The sequence below is a fragment of the Panulirus ornatus genome, chromosome 14 (assembly GCF_036320965.1).
Source record: "Panulirus ornatus isolate Po-2019 chromosome 14, ASM3632096v1, whole genome shotgun sequence".
Taxonomy (NCBI): Eukaryota; Metazoa; Arthropoda; class Malacostraca; order Decapoda; family Palinuridae; genus Panulirus; species Panulirus ornatus.
Genome location: NC_092237.1, coordinates 41,590,991 through 41,615,818, shown reverse-complemented (window position 1 = coordinate 41,615,818; position 24,828 = coordinate 41,590,991). Strand labels below are relative to the sequence as shown.

At 47.5% G+C, this 24,828-nt stretch overlaps 1 protein-coding gene across 4 annotated transcripts in view; it reads left to right on the top strand.

Annotated features, from left to right (window-relative positions):
• Positions 1–24,828, top strand: part of LOC139753346 (myophilin-like) — a 55,695-nt gene that overhangs the window by 218 nt on the left and 30,649 nt on the right. For all 4 annotated transcript variants that reach the window (XR_011713689.1, XR_011713687.1, XR_011713688.1 and 1 more), the window contains exons 1-2: positions 1–243; positions 18,164–18,273. The exon at positions 1–243 is cut by the window's left edge and continues 218 nt beyond it. Coding sequence is in view for 1 of the 4 variants with exons in the window: in XM_071669700.1 (XP_071525801.1) it covers positions 160–243; positions 18,164–18,273 (194 nt within the window). In the remaining 3 variants the exon portion in view is untranslated. The remainder of the gene's footprint in view (positions 244–18,163; positions 18,274–24,828) is intronic.

Below are 24,828 nucleotides of genomic sequence, written 5' to 3'. Positions count from 1 at the left end.
GGAGAGTCTCGTCAACTTGTGCTGTGGTCATTACGAAGGTTTTAACCTCTTCTCCCTTCTTCAAACCTCCTCGACACACCGATTGCTTCTCCACGACTTCCTTCGTCAGAAAGTTCCTCCACTCATCCTCACCTGCCGACCTCCAGCTCCTTCGTCAAGATGCCGGACAAGAAATTCGCCGCTGGGGAGCAAATCACCAACCTCAACTGCGCTGGGGAGCCCGACAACCTCGAACCCCACATGGTAAGTTTTCCAACCCCGTGTGGGCCATGAGAGATCCAACGGGTGTTGCAGCCCAACCTGGCGTGTGTTACGGTTCTACTTGGTGCGTATTCTAGAACCATAGTCCCGCTGGGTGTTGGTCACAATCCTACAAGGCAAGCGTCCCATCCCTAGACGATGTGTTACAACCTCATTCCCCCCCCCCCCCCCCCCCCATCCCCCATCCCCACGCAATATGTTGTAAGTCCTCGATCTTTATGTAGAGCGTTACATCCACGCATGGCAAGTGTTACTAGACTAGACAATGGATGTTATAACAGAATAACAGTTCCACGTAAGTGAATGGTGCCTCTAGGGGAACTGGCACTTTTGAGAACTGATACCTCAAGGGGAACTCGTATCTCAGGGGATACAGGTACCTCTGTGGAACTGGTACCTCTGAGGGGAAGTGGCCACTTTGGGAAGTGATACCTCAACGAGAACTTGATCTGTTTAAACTATCATCTCTGGGGAGACTTGTGTAGCCCACAACGAGAGTCATCATCAGTATGAAGCATTCCACATCACAACATTGTTCCAGTCTCACATACTGATTGGTATGTGTGAGTATATGTGGGCCGGTACACACACACACACACACACACACACACACACACACACTGTGTGTACCGGCACAACATGATGAGAAATGCATCCTCAAAGAAAATGGTATAAGCGCATAGAGGAAGTTCCAGCCCTGCATGGTGTTCCAGCCACGCACAGTGTTCCAGCCAAGCATGGTGTTCCAGCCAAGCATGGTGTTCCAGCCAAGCATGGTGTTCCAGCCACGCACAGTGTTCCAGCCAAGCATGGTGTTCCAGCCAAGCATGGTGTTCCAACCACGCACAGTGCTCCAGCCACGCACAGTGTTCCAGCCACGCACAGTGTTCCAGCCAAGCATGGTGTTCCAACCACGCACAGTGTTCCAGCCAAGCATGGTGTTCCAGCCACGCACAGTGTTCCAGCCACGCACAGTGTTCCAGCCACGCACAGTGTTCCAGCCACGCACAGCGTTCCTGTTACATACGGTGTTCCAGCCACGCACGACGCTCCAGCCACGCATGGCGTTCCAGCCGCGCAGGGATAATAAATCCCAAATGGAAAATGTTCCAGGCCTCTCAGACTGTATGGTGTCCTTACCTGACAAGTTATATGTTTCAGTCATCCAGCAGATCACACATCCACCAGCCTCACATGATACCAGCTCCCGTCTGACTAAGCTGTGCTGTAGACCCACCAGGGAGATCAGTAACAATTGTGTCCTGAGAACACGTACACCACGCAGGCAGGGGATGTAATGTATCTTACCTTCGTGGCTGCACACGTTTCCACTCGAACTTTTAAAACATTTTAACTGAACAAAGTTTGCCCAGAAACTTTTCAGACACAAGTGAAGTTGCCCAGGAACTTTCCAAGCACACGTAGTTTGCTCAGGAACTTTCTAGTTTCATTTAGCTTTCTCACGAATTTTTCGGTTCCATATAACTCTCTTAGGTATTTTTCAGCCTTATCGAACTTGAAGAATAGCTTACAGCACCATTCAGACAGATGGCAAGAACTTTTTCCAGGACCATTTAGAATGATTCTGAGCTTTCCAGGAGTATTCTCCTGGAGTAGGAACTTTCCTTTAGAATGACCAGGAACTTTCCAGCGTCATCCAAAGTGACTATGAACTTTCCAGCACGATCTAGACTGATGAGGATCTTTCCAGTACCATCCACATTGACCAGCAGAATCGAGCCCTCCCTGGCTACCACACCCTCCCTCATCACTACCACGCCCGCCCTCCCTGGCTACCACACCCTCCCTCAACACCACCGCGCGCGCCCTCCCTGGCTACCACATCCTCCCTCATCACTACCACGCCCGCCCTCCCTGGCTACCACACCCTCCCTCATCACTACCACGCCCGCCCTCCCTGGCTACCACACCCTCCCTCATCACCACCGCGCGCGCCCTCCCTGGCTACCACACCCTCCCTCATCACTACCACGCCCGCCCTCCCTGGCTACCACACCCTCCCTCATCACCACCGCGCGCGCCCTCCCTGGCTACCACACCCTCCCTCATCACTACCACGCCCGCCCTCCCTGGCTACCACACCCTCCCTCATCACTACCACGCCCGCCATCCCTGGCTACCACACCCTCTCTCATCGCTACCACGCCCGCCCTCCCTGGCTACCACACTTCCCTCATCACCACCGCGCCCGCCCTCCCTGGCTACCACACCCTTCCTCATCACTACCACGCCCGCCCTCCCTGGCTACCACACCCTTCCTCATTACTACCACGCCCGCCCTCCCTGGCTACCACACCTCCCTCATCACCACCGCGCCCGCCCTCCCTGGCTATCTCGCCCTCCTTCACTACTACCACGCCCGCCTTCCCTGGCTACCACACCCTCCCTCATTACTACCACGCTCGCCCTCCCTGGCTACCTCGCCCTCCCTCATCACTACCACGCCCGCCCTCCCTGGTTACCTCGCCCTCCCTCATCACTACCACGCCATCCCTCCCTGGCTACCACACCCTCCCTCATCACTACCACGCCCGCCATCCCTGGATACCACACCTCCCTCATCACCACCGCGCGCGCCCTCATGGCTACCACACCCTCCCTCATCACTACCACGCCCGTCCTCCCTGGCTGCCACATCCTCCCTCATCACTACCACGCCCGCCCTCCCTGGCTACCTCGCCCTCCCTCATCACTACCACGCCCGCCCTCCCTGGCTACCTCGCCCTCCCTCATCACTACCACGCCCGCCCTCCCTGGCTACCTCGCCCTCCCTCATCACTACCACGCCCGCCCTCCCTGGCTACCTCGCCCTCCCTCATTACTACCACGCCCGCCCTCCCTGGCTACCTCGCCCTCCCTCATTACTACCACGGCCGCCCTCCCTGGCTACCTCGCCTTCCCTCATCACTACCACGCCCGCCCTTCCTGGCTACCACAACCTCCCTCATCACCACCACGCCCGTCCTCCCTGGCTACCACACCTCCCTCATCACCACCGCGCCCGCCTTCCCTGGCTACCACACCCTCCCTCATCACTACCACGCCTGCCCTCCCTGGCTACCACCACTTCCCTGGCCACTGCGCATTCGCTCACCACAAACACTCCCTTCCACTCTGACCACCACACCCTGAATGCCGGAAGACATTGTTCAGTGGCAGTACCATTCACTCTGCCATTTTCCCTCTCCAATCTTCAATCTTCCCACAAACAATGAAATATTTTCCCGAAAATACGTCACCGTAGCAGCCATAGATTCCGATGCTGCCCAGGAAGTGGATGAGATACTGGCATATGTATATGAGTGTTAGCATTCACACGCCTGGCAATTCCCTCGCTGTATACAGACTGGTAATTACCCATCACCAGTCAGACTAATTAGGATCTGTCCATTACTATTTTACTCGAAAACTTACCCAATCGTTTCGCTTGTTCGGAACTTGCCTTTCCTATCACAAAAGACTATTTAAGTACCCTCCTCCTGCCCGCGCGCGCGCTCGCTCGGGAACATTCTGAAATTATGAGACGATACCACAAACTCCTCCCGACCCTCACTTGGCTCCCTCGGGAAATTCCTGACATTACACACCTTCCTCCGGGAACGTTTCAAACCCTGACGGATCGCTTGGGAACTGGATACCACTGGATGTAACGCTTGGGAACTGGATACCACTGGATGTTGTAACGCTTGGGAACTGGATACCACTGGATGTAACGCTTGGGAACTGGATACAACTGGATGTTGTAACGCTCGGGAACTGGATACCACTGGATGTTGTAACGCTTGGGAACTGGATACCACTGGATGTTGTAACGCTTGGGAACTGGATACCACTGGATGTTGTAACGCTCGGGAACTGGATACCACTGAATGTTGTAATGCTTGTGAACTTGGGAACCAGATCTTTCATTGATAAATCCCTGAAGTTAGCAAAGAAATCATTTCATAGAATTGAGCCCAAACCTCCCACTGACACCAAGAATCTTTCAGTTCTCCCTTTTAATGATAATTTTACTTTACTTCCTATGTCGCTTAAATCCTTTAATGTAAATGTTGCCTTTAGCAACAATAATACTTTAAAGAATATCTTAATCAGGAATTCACCAGAAAATTCTCCTGGGTGCATCTATTAAGTGCCATGTGGAAATTGTGATAAGTTTCATGTTGGACAGACTGGTAAGGATCTTTCTGTTAGACTTAAGCAACATAAGTATAGTATAAGAACGGGACAAGAATCAAATGCCTTTTTTAATCACGTTGAAAACTATGATCATTGTATTGACTGGAGTAATGCCATCTCAGTTATTAACTCTAACTCTATTACCGCGTGAAATATCATTGAATCTTTTATCATTAAATACACAAAGAATTATAATCTTAATATTAGTGATGGTTTATACAAATTGGATAACTTTACTACGTCTCTTCGTTGTATATCAACTGACTTATATTTCTCTTTTGTGCCTCCCCTGATGATGTGATTATTACACGAAAGTGCACTTGGGAACTTGTCGTGTTTCATTTTTCCCGTGGACTCTTTAAGAATATATATATTTTGTTTTTTTTTTTGCCGCTGTCTCCCGCGTTTGCGAGGTAGCGCAAGAAAACAGACGAAAGAAATGGCCCAACCCACCCCCATACACATGTATATACATACGTCCACACACGCAAATATACATACCTACACAGCTTTCCATGGTTTACCCCAGACGCTTCACATGCCCTGATTCAATCCACTGACAGCACGTCAACCCCGGTATACCACATCGCTCCAATTCACTCTATTCCTTGCCCTCCTTTCACCCTCCTGCATGTTCAGGCCCCGATCACACAAAATCTTTTTCACTCCATCTTTCCACCTCCAATTTGGTCTCCCACTTCTCCTCGTTCCCTCCACCTCCGACACATATATCCTCTTGGTCAATCTTTCCTCACTCATTCTCTCCATGTGCCCAAACCATTTCAAAACACCCTCTTCTGCTCTCTCAACCACGCTCTTTTTATTTCCACACATCTCTCTTACCCTTACGTTACTTACTCGATCCAATCACCTCACACCACACATTGTCCTCAAACATCTCATTTCCAGCACATCCATCCTCCTGCGCACAACTCTATCTATAGCCCACGCCTCGCAACCATACAACATTGTTGGAACCACTATTCCTTCAAACATACCCATTTTTGCTTTCCGAGATAATGTTCTCGACTTCCACACATTCTTCAAGGCTCCCAGAATTTTCGCCCCCTCCCCCACCCTATGACCCACTTCCGCTTCCATGGTTCCATCCGCTGCCAGATCCACTCCCAGATATCTAAAACAATTTACTTCCTCCAGTTTTTCTCCATTCAAACTTACCTCCCAGTTGACTTGACCTTCAACCCTACTGTACCTAATAACCTTGCTCTTATTCACATCTACTCTTAACTTTCTTCTTTCACACACTTTACCAAACTCAGTCACCAGCCTCTGCAGTTTCTCACATGAATCAGCCACCAGCGCTGTATCATCAGCGAACAACAACTGACTCACTTCCCAAGCTCTCTCATCCCCAACAGACTTCATACTTGCCCCTCTTTCCAAAACTCTTGCATTCACCTCCCTAACAACCCCATCCATAAACAAATTAAACAACGATGGAGACATCACACACCCCTGCCGCAAACCTACATTCACTGAGAGCCAATCACTTTCCTCTCTTCCTACACGTACACATGCCTTACATCCTCGATAAAAACTTTTCACTGCTTCTAACAACTTGCCTCCCACACCATCTATTTTTAATACCTTCCACAGAGCATCTCTATCAACTCTATCATATGCCTTCTCCAGATCCATAAATGCTACATACAAATCCATTTGCTTTTCTAAGTATTTCTCACATACATTCTTCAAAGCAAACACCTGATCCACACATCCTCTACCACTTCTGAAACCACACTGCTCTTCCCCAATCTGATGCTCTGTACATGCCTTCACCCTCTCAATCAATACCCTCCCATCTAATCTACCAGGAATACTCAACAAACTTATACCTCTGTAATTTGAGCACTCACTCTTATACCCTTTGCCTTTGTACAATGGCACTATGCACGCATTCCGCCAATCCTCAGGCACCTCACCATGAGTCATACATACATTAAATCACCTTACCAACCAGTCAATAATACAGTCACCCCCTTTTCTAATAAATTCTACTGCAATACCATCCAAACCTGCTGCCTTGCTGGCTTTCATCTTTCACAAAGCTTTTACTACCTCTTCTCTGTTTACCAAATCATTTTCCCTAACCCTCTCACTTTGCACACCACCTCGACCAAAACACCCTATATCTGCCACTCTATCATCAAACACATTCAACAAACCTTCAAAATACTCACTCCATTTCCTTCTCACATCACCACTACTTGTTATCACCTCCCCATTTGCGCCCTTCACTGAAGTTTCCATTTGCTCCCTTGTCTTACGCACTTTACTTACCTCCTTCCAGAACATCTTTTTATTCTCCCTAAAATTTGATGATACTCTCTCACCCCAACTCTCATTTGCCCTCTTTTTCACCTCTTGCACCTTTCTCTTGACCTCCTGTCTCTTTCTTTTATACATCTCCCACTCAATTGCATTTTTTCCCTGCAAAAATCGTCCAAATGCCTCTCTCTTCTCTTTCACTAATAATCTTACTTCTTCATCCCACCACTCACTACCCTTTCTAATCAACCCACCTCCCACTCTTCTCATGCCACAAGCATCTTTTGCTCAATCCATCAGTGATTCCCTAAATATATCCCATTCCTCCCCCACTCCCCTTACTTCCATTGTTCTCACCTTTTTCCGTTCTGTACTCAGTCTCTCCTGGTACTTCCTCACACAAGTCTCCTTCCCAAGCTCACTTACTCTCACCACCCTCTTCACCCCAACATTCACGCTTCTTTTCTGAAAACCCATACAAATCTTCACCTTAGCCTCCACAAGATAATGATCAGACATCCCTCCAGTTGCACCTCTCAGCACATTAACATCCAAAAGTCTCTCTTTCGCGCGCCTGTCAATTAACACGTAATCCAATAACGCTCTCTGGCCATCTCTCCTACTTACATACTTATACTTATGTATATCTCGCTTTTTAAACAATATATATATATATATATATATATATATATATATATATATATATATATATATATATATATATATATATATATATATATATATATATAAGAACAAAGGTATATCATCCAGACATACGTCATGATACCTCATTTAGTAGTATGAAGGAGGCTGCTTGCGTCATCACCACGTCAACCCACCTCACTTTCCACTAAGAGAGAGAGAGAGAGAGAGAGAGAGAGAGAGAGAGAGAGAGAGAGAGAGAGAGAGAGAGAGAGAGAGAGAGAGAGAGAGAGAGAGAGAGAGAGAGAGAGAGCAGGCAACACTTCAGACCAAGCAACAGAACACACCAGACAACAGAATACAACGGACCACATCAGGCAACACAATACTACAGCCCACTTAACAACATAGAATAAACAAACCTCACCAGACAACAGACCACACCAGACAACATACCACACCAGACAACAGACCACATCAGACAATAGACCACACCAGACAACAGACCACACCAGACAACAGACCACACCAGACAACAGACCTCACCAGACAACAGACCACACCAGACAACAGACCACACCAGACAACAGACCTCACCAGACAACAGACCACACCAGACAACAGACCACACCAGACAACATACCACACCAGACAACAGACCACATCAGACAATAGACCACACCAGACAACAGACCACACCAGACAACAAACCACACCAGACAACAGACCACACCAGACAACAGACCACACCAGACAACAGACCCCAGTGGCTGTACCCCACTACAACCCGGTTCGCTGAAAGCCTTAGGTCGATGAACGCTATCTTGGTTGGCAACAGTCTCCTGCTTCACGTCAGTTCAGTACGCCAGTGGGTGTTTAGTGATAAGAGTTTTCCTGCACAACATCACCAGATGACCCAGCCAACCCTATAACTAACCACCAATCATTCCAAGGAGAAATCAAAAGATTACCTTAGTAACCTCTACTCGCAGATCCATCCTCCCTCCTCCCCTAGCCCCAGCAAATAGCACACTGACCAAACACACACACACACACACACACACACACACACACACACACACACACACACACACACACACACACACACACACAACACTTCATGATCTGTGGTCCTGAGCGGTAGACGAGGCCAGCTTCCTGAGTGCTGCACGACCTTCATATGGAAAGAAGGAACTTTTGGGAGAGGAAGGTAAGGTACATTCATATATATATATATATATATATATATATATATATATATATATATATATATATATATATATATATATATATATATATTTTTTTTTTTTTTTTTATACTTTGTCGCTGTCTCCCGCGTTTGCGAGGTAGCGCAAGGAAACAGACGAAAGAAATGGCCCAACCCCCCCCCCCCCATACACATGTACATACACACGTCCACACACGCAAATATACATACCTACACAGCTTTCCATGGTTTACCCCAGACGCTTCACATGCCTTGCTTCAATCCACTGACAGCACGTCAACCCCTGTATACCACATGACTCCAATTCACTCTATTTCTTGCCCTCCTTTCACCCTCCTGCATGTTCAGGCCCCGATCACACAAAATCTTTTTCACTCCATCTTTCCACCTCCAATTTGGTCTCCCTCTTCTCCTCGTTCCCTCCACCTCCGACACATATATCCTCTTGGTCAATCTCTCCTCACTCATTCTCTCCATGTGCCCAAACCATTTCAAAACACCCTCTTCTGCTCTCTCAACCACGCTCTTTTTATTTCCACACCTCTCTCTTACCCTTACGTTACTTACTCGATCAAACCACCTCACACCACACATTGTCCTCAAACATCTCATTTCCAGCACATCCATCCTCCTGCGCACATCTCTATCCATAGCCCACGCCTCGCAACCATACAACATTGTTGGAACCACTATTCCCTCAAACATACCCATTTTTGCTTTCCGAGATAATGTTCTCGACTTCCACACATTTTTCAAGGCTCCCAAAATTTTCGCCCCCTCCCCCACCCTATGATCCACTTCCGCTTCCATGGTTCCATCCGCTGACAGATCCACTCCCAGATATCTAAAACACTTCACTTCCTCCAGTTTTTCTCCATTCAAACTCACCTCCCAATTGACTTGACCCTCACCCCTACTGTACCTAATAACCTTGCTCTTATTCACATTTACTCTCAACTTTCTTCTTCCACACACTTTACCAAACTCAGTCACCAGCTTCTGCAGTTTCTCACATGAATCAGCCACCAGCGCTGTATCATCAGCGAACAACAACTGACTCACTTCCCAAGCTCTCTCATCCCCAACAGACTTCATACTTGCCCCTCTTTCCAGGACTCTTGCATTTACCTCCCTTACAACCCCATCCATAAACAAATTAAACAACCATGGAGACATCACACACCCCTGCCGCAAACCTACATTCACTGAGAACCAATCACTTTCCTCTCTTCCTACACGTACACATGCCTTACATCCTCGATAAAAACTTTTCACTGCTTCTAACAACTTGCCTCCCACACCATATATTCTTAATACCTTCCACAGAGCATCTCTATCAACTCTATCATATGCCTTCTCCAGATCCATAAATGCTACATACAAATCCATTTGCTTTTCTAAGTATTTCTCACATACATTCTTCAAAGCAAACACCTGATCCACACATCCTCTACCACTTCTGAAACCGCACTGCTCTTTCCCAATCTGATGCTCTGTACATGCCTTCACCCTCTCAATCAATACCCTCCCATATAATTTACCAGGAATACTCAACAAACTTATACCTCTGTAATTTGAGCACTCACTCTTATCCCCTTTGCCTTTGTACAATGGCACTATGCACGCATTCCGCCAATCCTCAGGCACCTCACCATGAGTCATATATATATATATATATATATATATATATATATATATATATATATATATATATATATATATATATATATATATGTATATATATGTGTGTGTGTGTGTGTGTGTGTGTATTATCCCTGGGGATAGGGGAGAAAGAATACTTCCCACGTATTCCCTGCGTGTCGTAGAAGGCGACTAAAAGGGGAGGGAGCGGGGGGCTGGAAATCCTCCCCTCTTTTTTATTACATTTCTAAAGAAAAGGAACAGAGAAGGGGGTCAAATGAGGATATTCCCTCTAGGGCTTAGTTCTCTGTTCATAACGCTATCTCGCGAACTCGGGAAATGGCAAATATACATTAATATATATATATATATATATATATATATATATATATATATATATATATATATATATATATATATATATATATATATATATATATATATATACAAACTTCGTGCCTCCCTTACTTCACCTGTCCTATGGCTCATAATCAACTGCTGATCCACTTCTTAAGCCCCTTATGAACGCTCCCCACGCCCTCTTGGTGAACTCCCCACGTCCCCTGGGTCTGCTCCCCATGTCCCCTTGGTACACTCCCCATGCCCACTCAGGTCGCTCCCCACGCCCCCACGTGAGATGAGGCTGGCGTGGGCGGCTCCCGGGGTAAACACGACCGAATTAACTCCTTTGGATGGCGTCCGACGCACCCTGGTCGGTTTTTCTCGGGGCGGCGTGGTTGAAGGAGGAGGCGCGGCTCAGCCTCAGATGTCTTGCCGACTCTATTCTCGTCTGGGATGTGTATTGTTGTTAAGGGTCGACCCAGCAGGAGCAGGGAGGTGACGTCCTCAACGCTGGGTCACTGGGAGCACCGTCCTGCCCCAACGCTGGGTCACTGGGAGCATCGTCCTGCCCCAACGCTGGGTCACTGGGAGCACCGTCCTGCCCCAACGCTGGGTCACTGGGAGCACCGTCCTGCCCCAACGCTGGGTCACTGGGAGATACGTCCTGCCCCAACGCTGGGTCACTGGGAGCACCGTCCTGCCCCAACGCTGGGTCACTGGGAGATACGTCCTGCCCCAACGCTGGGTCACTGGGAGCATCGTCCTGCCCCAACGCTGGGTCACTGGGAGCACCGTCTTGCCCCAACGCTGGGTCACTGGGAGCACCGTCCTGCCCCAACGCTGGGTCACTGGGAGCACCGTCCTGCCCCAACGCTAGGTCACTGGGAGCACCGTCCTGCCCCAACGCTGGGTCACTGGGAGCACCGTCCTGCCCCAACGCTGGGTCACTGGGAGCATCGTCCTGCCCCAACGCTGGGTCACTGGGAGCATCGTCTTGCCCCAACGCTGGGTCACTGGGAGCACCGTCCTGCCCCAACGCTGGGTCACTGGGAGCACCGTCCTGCCCCAACGCTGGGTCACTGGGAGCATCGTCCTGCCCCAACGCTGGGTCACTGGGAGCACCGTCCTGCCCCAACGCTGGGTCACTGGGAGCATCGTCCTGCCCCAACGCTGGGTCACTGGGAGCACCGTCCTGCCCCAACGCTGGGTCACTGGGAGCATCGTCCTGCCCCAACGCTGGGTCACTGGGAGCACCGTCTTGCCCCAACGCTGGGTCACTGGGAGCACCGTCCTGCCCCAACGCTGGGTCACTGGGAGCATCGTCCTGCCCCAACTGGTTTGATCTGGGCCCAGGAACCGAGGCGTGCACACCTGGCCGGGTCGACACACACACACACACACACACACACACACACACACACACACACACACACACACACACACACACGAAATAAAAAAACACACGAGCCAACACTTGATAACTGCATCTGTTCTGTCGTTGTTCTTGGCTGTATCATAACAGTTGGCTACATTACAGTGTTAGGAAAGTGTAGCTGAGGACGAGATCTGCGATTTATGATTGAGAAGGTCAGATCTGCTGTGGTCTGATCTGGGTCAACAGTAACGAACAAGGATGTATGTATGGTCATCACCGCCCACTGACGTGAGGTCTGGCCCTCCTGACCAGGACGTGAGGTCAGGCCCTCCTGACCAGGACGTGAGGCCTGGTCCTCCTGACCAGGACGTGAGGTCTGGTCCTCCTGACCAGGACGTGAGGTCTGGTCCTCCTGACCAGGACGTGAGGTCTGGTCCTCCTGACCAGGTCGTGAGGTCTGGTCCTCCTGACCAGGTCGTGAGGTCTGTTCCTCCTGACCAGGTCATGACGTCTGGTCCTCCTGACCAGGTCGTGAGGTCTGTTCCTCCTGACCAGGTCATGACGTCTGGTCCTCCTGACCAGGACGTGAGGTCTGGTCCTCCTGACCAGGACGTGAGGTCTGGTCCTTCTGACCAAGTCTTGAGGTCTGGCCCTCCTGACCAGGTCGTAAGGTCTGGTCCTCCTGACCAGGTCATGACGTCTGGTCCCTGACCAGGACGTGAGGTCTGGTTCTCCTGACCTGATCCTGACTAGGTCATGAGGTCTGGTTCTCCTGACCTGGTTCTGACCAGGTCATGAGGTCTGGTCCTCCTGACCAGGACGTGAGGTCTGGTCCTCCTGACCAGGACGTGAGGTCTGGTCCTCCTGACCAGGACGTGAGGTCTGGTCCTCCTGAGCAGGTCGTAAGGTCTGGTCCTCCTGACCAGGTCGTGAGGTCTGGTCCTCCTGACCAGGACGTGAGGTCTGGTCCTCCTGACCAGGTCATGACGTCTGGTCCTCCTGACCAGGACGTGAGGTCTGGTCCTCCTGACCAGGTCATGACGTCTGGTCCTCCTGACCAGGACGTGAGGTCTGGTCCTCCTGAGCAGGTCGTAAGGTCTGGTCCTCCTGACCAGGTCATGACGTCTGGTCCTCCTGACCAGGACGTGAGGTCTGGTCCTCCTGACCAGGTCATGAAGTCTGGTCCTCCTGACCAGGACGTGAAGTCTGGTTCTCCTGACCTGATCCTGACTAGGTCATGAGGTCTGGTTCTCCTGACCTGGTTCTGACCAGGTCATGAGGTCTGGTCCTCCTGACCAGGACGTGAGGTCTGGTCCTCCTGAGCAGGTCGTAAGGTCTGGTCCTCCTGACCAGGACGTGAAGTCTGGTCCCTGACCAGGACGTGAGGTTTGGTCCTCCTGACCATGTCGTGAGGTCTGGTCCTCCTGACCAGGACGTGAGGTCTGGCCCTCTTGCCCGTGGCGTGAGGTCTGGCCCATCATGCCGTTACAGACCATCATGCATGCACGGGCCACCTGGTATGAAACCGGCAAAGATTCGAACCCTGGTTGCGGTAGCCGTCCCACAGTCCATCCAACTGTTCATCCTCTCCTGGGGCTGGTCGATGAAATGGGTACCAGACGTAGGCTAGAGTGTGTGTGTGTGTGTGTGTGTGTGTGTGTGTGTGTGTGTGTGTGTGTGTGTGTGTGTGTGTGTGTGTGTGTGTGTGTGAACATACATACATGGAAATAAAGACATGGTACATTTATACAAGGTTACGAGACGGGACAATATGAGTGTTAAACTCTCTCCCCGCAAGACGCCACAGTAATCACAGACGGTTTCAGAGAAAGGAGGTCATGAGTAATGAATCTCATGGATATGTATGAGACAGTCAGCCCGGTTGTAGACAAATGAGAAGGCTGGGTGGAACGTTTGACGGAAGATTATCAGAAAAATATTTGGGACTGTGCCGGATGGGGGTTTGATTAAGACTTTGGAACACTATGCAGAAACAATGGAGAGTTCCCTCCAGGTAGCAAAGATCATCTTAGTGGAAGGAAACAAAGGTCGCATGCCAAAGGAGACGTCTCGAAATAGGTCGAGGTTCACCAGTCGAATCCAGCAGGGTTCTGGTCCGGGTCTTTACTCTTCTTCATCCTTGTAAATGACTTACCAGCTTGCCTGCAGGCACGGACTCCCACGTGAATATGTTGGCAGATGATATAAAGGTCATGAGGGAAGTGGAAAGCGAAGAATGCATCAGGTCACAAGAGGACCTAGACAAACTCCACAAGAGGACCTAGACAAACTCCACAAGAGGACCTGGACAAACTCCACAAGAGGACCTAAACAAACTCCACAAGAGGACCTGGACAAACTCCACAAGAGGACCTAAACAAACTCCACAAGAGGACCTAGACAAACTCCACAAGAGGACCTGGACAAACTCCACAAGAGGACCTGGACACACTCTACAAGAGGACCTAGACAAACTCCACAAGAGGACCTGGACAAACTTCACAAGAGGACCTGGACACACTCTACAAGAGGACCTGGACACACTCCACAAGAGGACCTGGACAAACTCCACAAGAGGACCTGGACACACTCCACAAGAGGACCTAGACAAACTCCACAAGAGGACCTGGACACACTCCACAAGAGGACCTGGACAAACTTCACAAGAGGACCTGGACACACTCCACAAGAGGACCTAGACAAACTCCACAAGAGGACCTGGACAAACTTCACAAGAGGACCTGGACACACTCCACAAGAGGACCTAGACAAACTCCACAAGAGGACCTGGACACACTCCACAAGAGGACCTGGACACACTCCACAAGAGGACCTAGACAAACTCTACAAGAGGACCTGGACAAACTTCACAAGAGGACCTGGACACACTCCACAAGAGGACCTGGACAAACTCCACAAGAGGACCTGGACACATTCCAAAGTTGGTCTGATACATGACTGATGAAAGTCAACTCGAGTAAATATAAAATAATGTAATGTGATATAAACATGACAGATTTGGCAGTCGATATCGTCCCTAGCCTGTCGCCAGAGTCCCATATTATAGACCAATAGTTAAACATACCAAATGTCTACCGGCAAATGCAATATCTAAATTTACAGAAAAGGCAGCATTCAGCAAGCTGCGAGCCACATATGGCCAAAGCCAGAATGTGCATCTCAAGTTTGGTCACTGCAACTATAAGAAACACAAAGAGCTAATAGCATGTGGCTGAGGTAGCAACAAAGATGGTACCAAAAGGTTCGAAACCCCCCACGACACTGAGAGCCCTGGCGTACGGAAGCTACTGGCTATACTAACATTTTAACGGAAGTTAACGAAATAGGCATGTATACAGACGCCTATAAAATCAACTTAAGAGACAAGTTTGCATGTAACGTGAAGGTTGGGAGACGCAGGGGAGCGACAGACGTGAGGCCCGTCATCTGAACACATCGCGCTAGGGACAACAAACACCGACCGATGCCAAATACCTCCAGATTTCTAGTCGATTCTCGTCGCTTCCTGCTGTGTGTTGAATTTCTCGTGGGAGAATTAAGTTGTGAACGTACAGGAGCGTTTAACATCGTCTTAAAGTCGGGCGCTAGTGTGTGTAATGTGTGTATATATATACTGGGAGGAGTGTGTGTGTGTGTGTGTGTGTGTGTGTGTGTGTGTTTGAGAAACGTGACTCCCACCACAGACACAAGAGCTCCACATCGCTGGCCAAGTTGGAGAGGATCATAAATGTATACCGCCGTCCACCTCACAAAGGGCCCTGGGCCCCGCCCTTCTCTCTCGGGGCTGGGACCCAACCTCCCTGGGAGTCACCCTACTCTCTCAGGGCTGGAACCTAATCTCCCTGGGTGCCATCCTACTCTCCCAGGGACGAGACCCACTCTCCCTGCGTGCTACATAGCCCCTGTCACTGTTGTACAATATTGCAGTGTTGATATTTTCTTTTTGTTCTGAGCTGCTGTTCTTGCATTTGTTGCTTGTGTGGTGAGGGTGCTATTTGTGTGTTGCGAGGAGAGGGTTCTACACCCGAGATGCCCCGTCTCTTAATAGCTTACGCCCTGAAGGCGAGGAAGAACAGCTGGGGTACCTGTGAGCCGGCTGCCCTGTCTGGAATTCGAACCCGGCCAGTGAGATTGATTGGTTGGAACACTGATCACTCTCTCGACGGAGCCTTGTAATGGATGTTGTTGGATGTGATGCACGTCAGTCGCTACAGGTCATTTAGCCAGAAACCGTACCGTACATAACTGAGTGTGTGTGTATGTGTGTGTGTGTGTGTGTGTGTGTGTGTGTGTGTGTGTGTGGTGAGGAGGTTTGCATTCGCTGGGTCCAGCCTCTTATCTCTCTTTTCCTGATGTTTGGTCGTCTGAATTGTCCACTGATTGTCACCTGTACTTCCTGGTTTAGCTTCATCTGCCAATCCACAGCTCTGCTGCTGAAGATGCGTGCCTCCCCTCGTGCACTTCCTCACGTCCCTCCGTACGCTTGCTTCCCTTCCAGTTACGCCCTCTGATTCACGAAACATCTCTGGTGTTCGAGAACTGTCCTTCCTTTCCACATTTCTTTCTTCCGAAGTAGCCAGCCCGAGAGCTTCCCTTCTCTCTCTCAGCAGCTCATGTCATTCAGTTCTGGTACCAGTCTTCTTTCATTCCTCTGGAACCCTTCCAGCAATCTATCGTGACTCATCCACTGAGGAAGCCAGACTTTGGCGGTGTTTCTCTGATGTGGTTCTGACCGTCTGGGATGCTTAGATATATTTCCCATCATCTTGTCATCATATACTTAGAGACTGATTTCATAAGCTATTTCTCACACCACAGCCTCATCTCATGTAAGACTCATCACAATGCCTGTTGCTTCAAACTTCTCTCATGATTTTAGCATCGTTATCAAACGTGTTCAAGTAAGAATCTATCTCGTTCTGCAAAAACTTAGGGGAATCAGAAATAGTAAAGGCCCCAGCACCGAGACCGGGGGTGCCTTACTTCACAGCCTCATCCAGCTAGAGCAGGTTCCCCTGACATGTGCAAGTCGGGGAACGACTAACAAGTTATGACTCTCTAACACAGGACCCGAGACGCTGGAAGGGAAAGATTTCAGCGGAAGTAAAAACTTTCCTCGGGGTACATCATGACTCCCTGAACAAGTTTAGTGTATAGCCCATGCTGGAGTTTGAGGAATTTGTATCTCTACATGAGTGACAGAACCAAGTGCTGAGGACGGTTCAGTACTTGCCAAGAAACATTTCCGTGCAGTCGCTGTCTGAGAACAATGTGGATAACAGTTTAAGTGAGACAGAAGTGTCGACGTGCTGTCAATGGACTGAACCAAGGCATGTGAAGCAGCCAGAGTAAACCATGGAAAGGTCGGTGGGGCCTGGATGCGGATAGGGAACTGTGGTTTCGGTGCATTGCATATGACAGCTAGATAATAGATATGAGCGAAAGCGGCATTTCTTCGTCTCTTAGCACTACATTTCTAGCATGGGAAACGGCGAATAAGTAGGAGGGGAAAAAAGAAGAAACGTAAAATTCACATAATACATTGCCTTGTGCTGCCTTGCCACACGATAAACACCCACTCCCAGACAACAGTCACATCTGTAATGAGTCCTTCACAAATATTCATGTTGGTGCACCTGTGAGGACCATAGCTAGCCAAGCCTGGCCTCCAGGCGCGAGGAGCTGCGTCCATCTTTGATGCTTATTCTGCGTTCCCCATACCTGTAAAGTTGCGCCATTAGAAACGTACATGTTTATATATATTCCCCACGACTTCACGTGAGCTAGGAAGCACATACGTCGCACATCACATCACTTATGTGATGTAACGTCTGAGATTGGCGTCTTAAGCCATCAAGAGAACCATTGAGAATTATCTTAATTGTCTTTAGCGGCTTTGGCGCCCTTGCAGGATGACACAAATCTCTTTGTAAATGTCGTCGACTGAGGAGTAACATACTGTGGTCTACACTGCCAGCTAAACAAACAAGAAATGCATTTCACAGTATGTCAGTAGAGCCAAAGTGGCAAAACTTGTGATGGAAGCGGAATATGCTTAATCTATCATAAATTTCTATATTGCCAGTCAGCAATGTACTAACTTTAGATCGAGTTTTATGTAACGTTACAGCCATTAATTGATTCTTTCTTGTCTCCCATGGCAGCGTGACACCATCAAAGAAAACGACATCCTTATCTGGATCTACAACATGATTGACGAGCCGGCCAGGGTCGACTTCGAGTTCTTCCTGAAGGACGGTTGTATCCTGTGCAAGTAAGGCAGCTCCTCCACCCTGTCCTTGACTCCGAGTTGCTCTACATTATTGGAGATCACTATGAAGACTTGCCTCTAAATTAGGTTAGGTTAGGTTAGGTTAGGTTAGGTTAGATTGGGTTAGGTTAACTGTGATTAAGTTAGGTTAGGTTGTTGGGCTAGGTTGTTAGGTTAGGTTATGTTGGGCTAGGTTGTTAGGGTAGGTTAGGTTGGGCTAGGTTGTTAGGTTAGCTTAGGTTAGGTTGTTAGGTTAGGTTAGGTTAGGTTAAGTTAGGTTAGGTTAGGTTAAGTTAAATTAGGTTAGGTTAAGTTAGGTTATTTTAAGTTGGGTTAGGTTAAGTTAGGTTAACTGTGGTTAAATTAGGTTAGGTTATGTTAAGTTAGTCTTGACTAGGTTAACTGTGATTAGATTAGGATACAAGCCTGGCTTAGCTTACCCTAGAAAACATTAGGAGGACAGGATCTTCAAGTGATCCATTATTTGCACTACTACGTAACCCACGGATTTAGTAACGCTTGTCATCTGCAATAAGGAAGTCTGGAATGACAAGGTTGCTTTGGTCACCATGGGCACTGTCTGGTTAGAATATGAACGGCTATGTTGTGGTTAGGAGAGCTAAGATTTGCCTTTTCTTTAAACATCTACAGAGACCACTCACTGACACACCCACGAAGGTAAGACTGCTACTGATTCCGTGGAGAACACTAACAGTGAGTAATATATTGCAAAATTATAGTAAGGTAGCATGACGTGGTACTGGTTTGGGATAGGATGACAGAGGTACAATTCACAGTGGAGAGGAAGACGAGAGGAAGCAGTGCTGGAACACATAGTGGAGAGGAAGACGAGAGGAAGCAGTGCTGGAACACATAAGACGTTGCCAGGAAATGTCAGGCACATCAGGCTGGTAGTTGGTGTATCACAGTGCAGCAGGCCTGAGGCGCTTGAGGAATAAGAAAAAAAAAACAGCGGGTAAGGTTGTGATGGTAAGGTTGTGATGGACCGCAGGATAAATGAGACAGTAAGTCAGTGGAGACCAGTGAGATGGGAGAGGCAATATGGCGGCACAAACACACATACATATATTCTTTTCTTTCATACTATTCGCCATTTCCCGCGATAGCGAGGTAGCGTTAAGAACAGAGGACTGGGCCTTTCAGGGAATATCCTCACCTGGCCCCCTTTTCTGTTCCATCTTTTGGGGGAAAAAAAAAAAAAAACGAGAGGGGAGGATTTCCAGCCCCCCCCGCTCCCTTCCCATTTAGTCGCCTTCTACGACACGCAGGGAATACGTGGGAAGTATTCTTTCTCCCCTATCCCCAGGGATAGTATATATATATATATATATATATATATATATATATATATATATATATATATATATATATATATATATATATATATATATCATTATTATTATTATTACTAATATTTTGCTTTGTCGCTGTCTCCCGCGTCAGCGAGGTAGCGCAAGGAAACAGACGAAAGAAATGGCCCAACCCACCCACATACGCATGTATATACATACACGTCCACACACGCATATATACATACCCATACATCACAATGTACACATATATATACACACACAGACATATAAATATATACACATGTATATAATTCATACTGTCTGCCTTTATTCATTCTCATCGCCACCTCGCCACACATAGAATAACAACCCCCTCCCCCCTCATGTGTGCGAGGTAGTGCTAGGAAAAGACAACAAAGGCCCTATTCGTTCACACTCAGTCTCTAGCTGTCATGTAATAATGCACCGAAACCACAGCTCCCTTTCCACATCCAGGCCACACAGAACTTTCCATGGTTTACCCCAGACGCTTCACATGCCCTGGTTCAATCCATTGATAGCACGTCGACCCCGGTATACCACATCGTTCCAATTCACTCTATTCCTTGCACGCCTTTCACCCTCCTGAATGTTCAGGCCCCGATCACTCAAAATCGTTTTCACTCCATCTTTCCACCTCCAATTTGGTCTCCCACTTCTCCTCGTTCCCTCCACCCCTGACACATATATCCTCTTGGTCAATCTTTCCTCACTCATTCTCTCCATGTGACCAAACCATTTCAAAACACCCTCTTCTGCTGTCTCAACCATACTCTTTTTATTTCCACACATCTCTCTTACCCTTACATTACTTACTCGATCAAACCACCTCACACCACATATTGTCCTCAAACATCTCATTTCCAGCACATCCACCCTCCTGCGCACAACTCTATCCATAGCCCACGCCTCGCAACCATACAACATTGTTGGAACCACTATTCCTTCAAACATACCCATTTTTCCTCTCCGAGATAATGCTCTCGACTTCCAAACATTCTTCAAGGCTCCCAGAATTTTCGCCCCCTTCCCCACCCTATGATTCACTTCCGCTTCCATGGTTCCATCCGCTACCAGATCCACTCCAAGATATCTAAAACACTTTACTTCCTCCAGTTTTTTTCCATTCAATCTTACCTCTCAATTGACTTGACCCTCAACCCTACTGTACCTAATAACCTTGCTCTTGTTTACGTTTCCTCTTAACTTTCTTCTTTCACACACTTTACCAAACTCAGTCACCAGCTTCTGCAGTTTCTCACATGAATCAGCCACCAGCGCTGTATCATCAGCGAACAACAATTGACTCACTTCCCAAGCTCTGTCACTTCAATTGACTCACTTCCCAAGCTCTCTCATCCACAACAGACTGCATACCTGCCCCTCTTTCCAAAACTCTTGCATTCACCTCCCTAACAACCCCATCAATAAACAAATTAAACATCCATGGAGACATCACACACCCCTGCCGCAAACCTACATTCACTGAGAACCAATCACTTTCCTCTCTTCCTACACGTACACATGCCTTACATCCTCGATAAAAACTTTTCACTGCTTCTAACAACTTGCCTCCCACACCATATATTCTTAATACCTTCCACAGAGCATCTCTATCAACTCTATCATATGCCTTCTCCAGATCCATAAATGCTACATACAAATCCATTTGCTTTTCTAAGGGTTTCTCACATACATTCTTCAAGGCAAACACCTGATCCACACATCCTCTACCACTTCTGAAACCACACTGCTTTTCCCCAGTATGATGCTCTGTACATACCTTCACCCTCTCCATCAATACCCTCCCATATAATTTGCCAGGAATAATCAACAAACTTATACCTCTGTAATTTGAGCACTCACTCTTATCCCCTTTGCCTTTGTACAATGGCACTATGCAAGCAAGATAGATAAATAAAGAATATGTATATATATATTTATATATATATATATTTTTTTTTTCTTTTAAACTATTCGCCATTTCCCGCGTTAGCGAGGTAGCGTTAGGAACAGAGGACTGGGCCTTTTTTTGAATATCCTCACCTGGCCCCCTCTGTTCCTTCTTTTGGAAAATTTAAAAAAAAAAAAAACGAGAGGGGAGGATTTCCAGCCCCCCGCTTCCTCCCCTTTTAGTCGCCTTCTACGACACGCAGGGAATACGTGGGAAGTATTCTTAATCCCCTATCCCCAGGGATAATATATATATATATATATATATATATATATATATATATATATATATATATATATATATATATATATATTTTTTTTTTTTTTTATACTTTGTCGCTGTCTCCCGCGTTTGCGAGGTAGCGCAAGGAAACAGACGAAAGAAATGGCCCAACCCTCCCCATACACATGTACATACACACGTCCACACACGCAAATATACATACCTACACAGCTTTCCATGGTTTACCCCGGACGCTTCACATGCCTTGATTCAATCCACTGACAGCACGTCAACCCCGGTATACCACATCGATCCAATTCACTCTATTCCTTGCCCTCCTTTCACCCTCCTGCATGTTCAGGCCCCGATCACACAAAATCTTTTTCACTCCATCTTTCCACCTCCAATTTGGTCTCCCACTTCTCCTCGTTCCCTCCACCTCCGACACATATATCCTCTTGGTCAATCTTTCCGCACTCATTCTCTCCATGTGCCCAAACCATTTCAAAACACCCTCTTCTGCTCTCTCAACCACGCTCTTTTTATTTCCACACATCTCTCTTACCCTTACGTTACTTACTCGATCAAACCACCTCATACCACACATTGTCCTTAAACATCTCATTTCCAGCACATCCATCCTCCTGCGCACAACTCTATCCATAGCCCACGCCTCGCAACCATACAACATTGTTGGAACCACTATTCCTTCAAACATACCATATATATATATATATATATATATATATATATATATATATATATATATATATATATATATATATATATATATATGTGTGTGTGTGTGTGTGTGTGTGTGTGTGTGTGTGTGTATTCATTATATTTATATTAAACTTAGTTGCTGTCTCCCGCGCAAGGAAACACATGAAAGAATGGCCCAACCCACCCACATACACATGTATGTACATAAACGCCCCACACACGCTCATATACATACCTATTCATTTCAACTTATACATACATATACATACACAGACATGAACATATTTACACATGTATATATTCATACTTGCTGCCTTCATTCATTCTCATCACCACCCCTCTACACATGAAATAGCACCCCTTCCTGCCCGCGCGCGCGAGGTAGCGCTAGGAAAAGACAACAAAGGCCACATTCGTTCACACTCAGTCTCTATCTGTCATGTATAATGCACCGAAACTACAGATACCTTTCGACATCCAGGCCCCACAAAACTTTCCATGGTTTACCCCAGACGCTTCACATGTTCTGTTTCAATTCATTGACAGCAGGTCGACCCCGGTATATCACATCGTTCCAATTCACTCTATTCCTTGCACGCCTTTCACCCTCGTGTATGTTTAGGCCTCGATCGGTCAAAATCCTTTTTCATTCCATCCTTCCACCCCAACTTTGTCTCCCACCTCTCGTTCCTTCCACCTCTGACACATGTATCCTTTTTGTCAATCTTTCCTCATTCATACTCTCAATGTGACCAAACCATTTCAATACACTCTCTTCTGCTCTTTCAACCACACTCATTTTATTGCCACACGTCTCTCTTACCCTTTCACTACTTACTCGATCAAGCCACCTCGCACCACATATTGTCCTCAAACATTTTATTTCCAACACATCCACCCTCCTCCGCACAACCCTGTCTACAGCCCACGCCTCGCAACCATATAACATTGTTGGAACCACTATTCCTTGAAACATATCCATTTTTACTCTCCGAGATAACGTTCACGCCTTCCACACATTCTTCAATGCTCCCAGAACCTTCGTCCCCTCCCCTACCCTGTGACTCACTTCCGTTTCCATGGTTCCATCCGCTGCTAAATCCACTCCCAGATATCTAAAACACTTCCCTTTGTCCAGTTTTTCTCCATTCAAACTTACCTCCCAATTAACTTGTCACGCAACCCTACTGAACCTAATAACCTTGCTCTTACTCACATTTACTCTCAAATTTCTTCTTTCACCTTTACCAAATTCAGTCAACAACTTCTGCAGTTTCTCACGCGAATCAGCCACCAGCGCTGTATCATCAACAAACAACAACTGACTCACTTCCCAAGCCTTCTCATCCACAATAAACTGCATACTTGCCCCTTTCTCCAAAACTCTTGTATTCACCTCCCTAACCAACCCATCCATAAACAAATTAATCAACCATGGAAACATCACGCACCCCTGCCGCAAACCGACATTCACTGGGAACCAATCACTTTCCTCTCTCCCTACTCGTACACATGCCTTACATCTTTGGTAGAAACTTTTCTCTGCTTCTAGCAACTTACCTCCTACACCATGTACTCTTAATACCTTCCACAAAGCATCTCTATCAACCCCATCATATGCCTTCTCCAGATCCATAAATGCTACATACAAATTCATCTGTTTTTCTAAGTATTTCTCACAGACATTCTTCAAAGCAAAAATATGATCCACACATCCTCTACCACTTCTGAAACCACACGGCTCTTCCCCAATCTGATGCTATGTATATGCCTTTACCCTTTCAATCAATACCCTCTCATATAATTTCCCAGGAATACTCAACAAACTTATACCTCTGTAATTTGAACACTCACCTTTATTCCATTTGCCTTTGTGCAATGGCACTATGCATGCAATCCGCAAATCCTCAGGCACTTCACCATGTACCATACATACAATGAATATCCTTACCAACCATTTAACAACACAGTCACCCCATTTCTTAATAAATTCCACTGCAATATTGTTCAAACCCGCCGCCTTGTCGGATTTCATATTCCGCAAAGCTTTCACTACCTTTTCTCTGTTTACCAAACCATTGTCCCTGACCCTCTCACTTCGCATACCACCTCGACCAAAACACCCTGTATCTGCCACTCTATCATCAAACACATTCAACAAACCTTCAAAATACTCACTCCATCTCCTTCTCACATCACCACTACTTGTTATTACCTCCCCATTAGCCCCTTTCACCGATGTCCCCATTTGTTCTCTAGTCTTACGCACTTTATTTACCTCATATCAAAGCAAATTATTATCCTCCC